At 35.6% G+C, this 7,063-nt stretch overlaps 1 protein-coding gene across 2 annotated transcripts; it reads right to left on the reverse strand.

The window, feature by feature from the left end:
- Positions 1-725: 725 nt before the first annotated feature.
- LOC116546978 (zinc finger protein 98-like) lies at positions 726-3,415 on the reverse strand. 2 transcript variants are annotated; one of them, XM_032273088.1, is made up of 3 exons: positions 3,124-3,415; positions 2,535-2,613; positions 726-946 (listed from the first exon to the last, which is right to left on the reverse strand). In XM_032273088.1, the coding sequence occupies exons 1-3, from the start codon at positions 3,275-3,277 to the stop codon at positions 829-831; spliced, it is 351 nt and encodes a 116-aa protein (XP_032128979.1). In that variant the 5' UTR covers positions 3,278-3,415; the 3' UTR covers positions 726-828. The 2 variants fall into 2 exon arrangements, with proteins under 2 accessions (XP_032128979.1, XP_032128980.1); XM_032273089.1 differs by lacking the exon at positions 726-946 and having other exon boundaries at positions 2,511-2,634.
- Between the last annotated feature and the right edge of the window lie 3,648 nt (positions 3,416-7,063).

The following is a 7,063-nucleotide window of genomic DNA, read 5'->3' on the forward strand; positions in this document are numbered from 1 at the left end:
ATTTCTTTCCAGTATAGTTTTTTTTATATGTAGACAGGGTTGAAGCCTCATTGTATACTTTGACATATCGTTTATATTTGTAGGGTCTTTCTTGAGTATGAATTATTTTATGTTGAGCTAACTGTGAAAGTGTACAAAGGGACTTATCACATTCTTTACATTTGAAAGGATTCTTTCCAGTTTGTCTTATCTTATGTCTGTTTGAATTTGAAAATTTTTGAAAGACTTTCACAAATGTGTTGCATGGAAATATTTTGCTCCGGGTAGTTGTGAAAAACTGGTTAAGTCCATTGTCACATTCTTTGCGCACCTTACATTCAAACACGCTTTGACAACATTTTCTTAAATGCAAATTTTTATGTCCACATTTTTTACATCTTCTCAGTATCACATTTTGGAAACAATTTTTTATGCCCTGCTTTGGCCAAAGGTCTCGGGCAAAATAAGAACACACAGCTGAAAGAAATAAAAATAAGAAATTACTTCACTTGCTAGACTCAGATTTATACACAAATCTTCCCTACAAAATCATGCAAAGTACATCACCAGACGGCACAGCAAAATGTTAGAGGCTCAAATTTTTTCACAGATGTATACATGTAACAAAAACATACAGAACTAACTACATTTGTAAAAAATTAAGTGTGTGCAATGCCCCAAATGAGCCTAATGCAAACTGCCGCATAGAAGAAAAGTCTCTTAAATTTACCAAACGCCTTCCCAATATAACATAATGACTTTAGAAATAAATTGCCAACTTCTGGTTTCTTTTTTAGAAGACAAGTAAAATACTGCCTTATACATCTTTATTTCTGAATGGTATGGTTTTTACAAACACTGGTTCCTGTCTCTCATTACATAAAGGTCTAAAATAAATAGTGGTATTTTTTCAAATGACAGTTTGAGTCTGCTGAGATACAAGGTAAGTTTTATAACAGCAGAAAGACTGTGGTACAACAGACAGCAGCAGAAAGACTGTGGTATCACAGACAGAAAACAATTGTAGCAAGTGATTACTGGTTAAGAAGAAACATAAACAGGCTGAGTTTGTTGCTTCACACCTGTAATCTTAGCACTTTGGGCGGCCCAGGTGGGTGGATCACCTGAGGTCAGAAGTTTAAGACCAGCCTTGGCAACATGGGAAAACCCTATCTCTACTAAAAATACAAAATTAGCTGAGCATGCAGATACATGCCTGTAACTTTAGCTATGTGTGAGGCTGAGAAAGGAGAATCACTTGAACCTGGGTTCAAGTTTTAGCTGCAGTGAGCTAAGACAATGAGAGGAAAGGAACATAAGAAAAAGAAGAAGGAGGAGGAGGAATAATAATGAGTAAACTCCTTTAACTAAAAACCAAAAAGAAAATTTTAGACAAGGCACATTCTAAGAACATGTTTGAGAGACTCCCAGAATCTCTAGCCAAGATGACCGTTTTCAGTCTATGTCAGAAAAAAAATGACATTTTAAATATTGTGACAGGTAGCTTTTTTTTAATGTCTAAATATCAATCAACTATTACAATGTATACAAAACTGGACAATATAATTTCATCAAAAATATTATATAATTTTCAGAAAGAAATCATAAATATGTACATGTTAATTTTTAAACACTGATAATAAATTAAATATTCAATGACTGAAACAGGAACACAGACTACTGTAGAAAATCAGAAAAATAAAAATGGAAATAAATATATCTAATATATTTTCTTAAATTTTGGAGGTAAAAAATAGAAAAATAAGTAACTGGAAAAGCCAAAAAGAAAAAATAATGTAAAAATGAAGAATTTCAACAAAAAAATAGAATACATACAAAGATATTTATAACGAATACATATAAGCACATTTTCAAAAATCACAGATAAGAAGAAAGTTGTGGAAGCTGCAAAATAAAAGTAATGTGTCATTTACAAACATAGTCTTATGATATAAGCAGTCAATTATCAACAAAACTTTTGCCGAGCAGAAAGAAACTGTGTGACACAGTCAAAGTCCTGGGAAGAAAAAAAAAGGTATCATGTGAGGACAATAACCATTAGCAAATCTGTCCTGCCAAATAAAAAGAAAAAACAATTCTGGGTTGGGTGTTGTGGCTCACTCCTGCAATCCCAGGACTTTGGGAGGCTGAGTCAGGCAAATCATGAGCTCAGGAGATCAAAACCAGCCTGGCAACATGGTGAAATCCCGTCTATACTAAAATTACAAAAATGAGCTGTGTGTTTTCAAAAACAATGAAAAAGCGATCAAATCTTTCATTCTCTTTTATGCCACAAAGAGGACTTTGGCTGTCACTGTAAATGTGAAGGAATATCACCAAAGGGAAAGTAAAATGTTAGAGATTTTAAAAAGACAAGACTGAAGATGTTTCTATGTGGGAAAAAAAAAAAATAGGTAAAAAAAAAAAAAAAAAAAGTCAGGCTTCCCAGAAACTATTTTCTATGAAACACAGATTTCCAAATCATGTTAAGGACTGGCTTTTTCTTACTTGGACCTCTCATCTGTGACGTTTGTTGTACTCACTTTCATTCTCACCTACCTGGAGGTTCAGCTACCATCTCATGTCTCGTCACATTCCAAGGTTCTTTTCCTTGCTCCAAACAGGTGATCAGGTCTGGCTTAGAGGCAGCAATACCTGTTTTATTAAAAATTACATGAATCTTGCTCATATTCTCCAATTACCAACTTAGTAGTGTGCTCAGTAAGAAGAATGTAATAGAACATTCTAGTAAAATAATTCTAAAATACTAATTGATAACAAAAAATTTAAAATATTTTAAAAAATATTTTAATTTTGTAAGTTCTTAATTTTACTAACTGATACTACTAAATCAAAAATTAGTATTGACAATCAGATTTTTAGATGTCAGCAACAGTATGTTATGCCACCAAATTTCTAAAATTAACACTAATCTAGAGTGAACGACACAGATCAGCTCAGGAATGTGGAAAGTTCAGGTCAAAATTAAACATCTTAAAATTATTTTTTACTAGACAAATCTTGAAGTTTTTTTCTAAACAGATCTAAAAGCAAAAATTACCAAAAATTATTCCTCAAAAAAAAAAGTAAATAAATAAAACTTAGAATGTATATTAGAAAATTGTACATTGACATGACACTCACCCAGGAAGACCAGGTTTCTGTAGTTCTCTAACATCACATTCCTATATAAATTCTGCTGTGCAGTGTTCAGGCATTGCCACTCCTCCAGAGAGAATTCTATGGCCACATCCATAAATGTCAACACTCCCTGAAAAACATACACACACATACACATTTACCAAGTGGCCATCAGTGGAATTTTTAATTTGACTCAAGGTAAAACAAGAATAAAGAGAACTTGTTCTTACTTACAGGAGTGACTGACAATATCTAATAAATAACTTTCAACACAGAAAGTTCTCTAATTCTCTAATGTATTCTCTAACTGTGAGAAAAGACAGTGGCATAAGACCCACAACATCAACATATACATATCACTTTCTAGACAATGAAGTATAAAACTGAGGGCATAAACACTAACATGTACATTTTTGAGTGCTCTATTTACATCATACAGAATGAGTTGTGTAAATTTTTCAGATGGAAAAGACATACTGAGTTGGAAAGTACTGCTCAAATTTTAATGTGTACAATAAACTGGAGATCTTGTGAATGCAGATTATAGTTTCAGAAAATCTGGAATAAAATCTGAGTTTCTGAATATCTAACAAGCTCACCACGAATGCTAATGTTTTTGGCTCAAGAAAACTATTTTGTTAAACATCCAGTAAGCGAAAGAGGCTGTGTGTTTTTCAGTTTTTATGGCCTGTAAACAGAGATGAGAGCTTTCATTTTCCAAAGACAGATACATGCAAAGAAAACCTAAGAAAGGGCAGCTGCCAGCTTAAAAGTGACTGTTTATCTACATCAGCTGCATAAAGATACTTAATAATGGAGAGAAAAATAATTAACTCTATAGAAAAAAGAAAATCTGTCACAAAGCTCATTAACCAAGTGAGTTATTAACATCAACTACATGAGGTCAAATTTCTATGATGTGCTGAGACACACAGAAGGACCCTACGTAACTTCCCTCTCAGAAGTAAATCATAATCTGAATTTAATCATAAAGAAACATCAGTTTGGCCAGGCGCAGTGGCTCCCATCTGTAATCCGAGCACTTTGGGAGGATGAGGCAGGCAAATCACAAAGTCAAGAGATCAACAGCATCCTGGTCAACATGGTGAAACACCATCTCCACTAAAAATACAAAAATCGCAAGCATTCCTATAAGCCAACAATGAACAATAAAAAAGCCAAATCATACATGAACTTCACAACTGCTACAAAAAGCTTAAAAGATCTGGAAATGCATCTAACAAGGAATGGGAAGGACTTCTTCGAGGAAAACTACAAAACACTGCTCAAGGAAGTAAAAGAGCACAAATCAAATGGAAAAACATTCCATTTTTATGGACAGAAAGAATCAGTATTAGGTCGGGCGTGGAGGCTCATGCCTGTAATCCTAACACTTTGGGAGGCTAAGGCGGGTGGATCTCCTAAGGTCAGGAGTTTGAGATCAGCCTGAGCAACATGGAAAAACCATGACCAACGTGGAGCAATCCTGTCTCTACTACAAATACAAAATTACCTGGTACGGTGGTGCATGCCTATAATCCCAGCTACTTGGGAGGCTAAGGCAGGAGAATCACTTGAATTGCTTGAACCCAGGAGGCGGAGGTTGCAGAGCTGAGATCATGCCACTGCATTCCAGCCTGAACAACAAGAGAAAACACTGTCTCAAAAAAAGAGAAAAAAAAGAAGAAGAAAGAAAGAATCAACATAACAAATTAAAACATAATAAAAGCAGTCATACTGCACAAAGTATGGATTCAATGCTATTTTCATAAAATCACTACTGACGAATTCTTCACAGAATTAAAAAAAAGAAACTACTTTAAAGTTTACATGTAACCAAAAAAGAGCCTGTATAGCCAAGACAATCCTAAGCAAAAAGAACAAAGATGAAAGCATCACTCTACCTGACTTCAAGCTATACTACAAGGCTACAGTAACCAAAACAGCATGGTACTGGTACAAAAACAAACATACAGACCAATAAAACAAAAAAGAGACCTCAGAAATAACACTACACATCTATAACCAACTGATATTCAACAAACTGGACAAAAACAAGCAATGGAGAAAGAATTTTCCATTCAATAAATAGTGCTGAGGAAACTGACTAGCCATATGCAGTAAAACTGGATCTCTTCCTTACATCTTCTACAAAAATGTACTCAAGATGAATTAAAGTCTTAAATGTAAAACCCAAAACCATAAAAACCCTAAAAGAAAACCTAGTAGGCCTGATGTGGTGGCTAACACTTGTAATCCCAGCACTTTAAGAGGTGGAGGTGGGCAAATCGCTTGAGGTCGGGAATTTGTGGCCAGCCTTACCAACATGGAGAAACCCTGTCCCTACTAAAAATACAAAAAATTAGCCAGGCATGGTGGAGCATGCCTGTAATCCCAACTACTTGGGAGGCTGAGGCAGGAGAATTGTTTGAACCCAAAAGGCAGAGGTCGCAGTGAGCCAAGATCACATCATTGCACTCCAGCCTGCGCAACAAGAGCGAAACTCCATCTCAAAAAAAGGAAAAAAAAAAAGAAAAAGAAAACCTAGGAAATACTATTTAGGACATAGGCATGCGCAAAGACTTTATGACAAAAACACCAAAAGCAATTGCAACAAAAGCCAAAATTGACAAATAGGATCTAGTTAAACTAAAGAGCTTCTGCACAGAAAAAGAAACTATCATCAGAGTGAACAGGCAACCTACACAATGGGAGAAAGTTTTTGCAATATATCCAACAGACAAAGGTCTCATATTCAGAATTTACACGAAACATAAAAAAAAAATTACAAGAAAAAGACAATCTCATCAAAAAATAGGCAAAAGATGAACAGACACTTCTCAGAAGACATTTATGCAGCCAACAAACATACCACTCAGAATGGTGATTATTAAAAAGTCAGAAACAATAGATGCTGGTGAGGCTGTGGAGAAACAGGAATGCTTTTACACTGTTGGTGAAAATGTATATTAGTTCAATCATCATCGAGAACAGTGTGGTGATTCATCAAGAATCTAGAACTAGAAATATTCACCCAGCAATCCCATTACTGGGAATATACTCAAAGCCATATACATCATTCTACTATAAAGACACATGCACACTTACGTAATAGTTTATTGCAGCACTATTTACAATAGCAAACAAATGAAACCAACCCAAATGCCTATCAATAACAGACTGGATAAATAAAATGTGGTACATATACACCACATACCATGCAGCCATAAAAACAAATAAGATCGTGTCCTTTGCAGGAACATGGATTAAGCTGGAAGTCATCATCCGCAGCAAATTAACACAGTGATAGAAAACCAAAAATCACATGTTCTCACTTGTAAGTGGGAGCTGAACAATGAGAACACATGGACACAGGGAGGGGAACACCACACACTAGGGCCTGTTTTGAAGTGAGGAGAAAAAGGAAGGTACCTGGAGGATGGGTCAATATGTACAGCAAACCACCATGGCACACATATATGTATGTAATAAACCTGCACATGCTGCACATGTATCCTGGAACTTAAAAATAAGTATTCAATATTTCATCATTGCCGGGCAGGGTGGCTCACACCTGTCATCCCAGGACTTTGGGAGACTGAGGCAGACAAAAGTTCGAGATTAGCCTGACCAACATGGAGAAACCCTGTCTCTAGTAAAACTACAAAAAACTAGCTGAGTGTGGTAGCCTGTAATCCCAGCTACTTGGGAGGCTGAGGCAGCAGAATAGCTTGAATCCCAGAGTCGAAGGTTGCAGTGAGCTGAAATCGTACTATTGCACTCCAGCCTGGGCAACAAGAGCAAAACTCCGCCTAAAAAAAAAAAAAATCATTATTAAGAAAGCCATTTTTTTCTCTTTCTCCTTCTTCTCTAGGATTTCTTCTCAGATAAGATTATCTGGACAAATTACACCTACATCTTGAGAATATGCCTTGAAAAGTGT

The sequence above is a fragment of the Sapajus apella genome, unplaced genomic scaffold, assembly GCF_009761245.1.
Source record: "Sapajus apella isolate SASKATOON/1434 unplaced genomic scaffold, GSC_monkey_1.0 scaffold1773, whole genome shotgun sequence".
NCBI classification, from domain to species: Eukaryota; Metazoa; Chordata; class Mammalia; order Primates; family Cebidae; genus Sapajus; species Sapajus apella.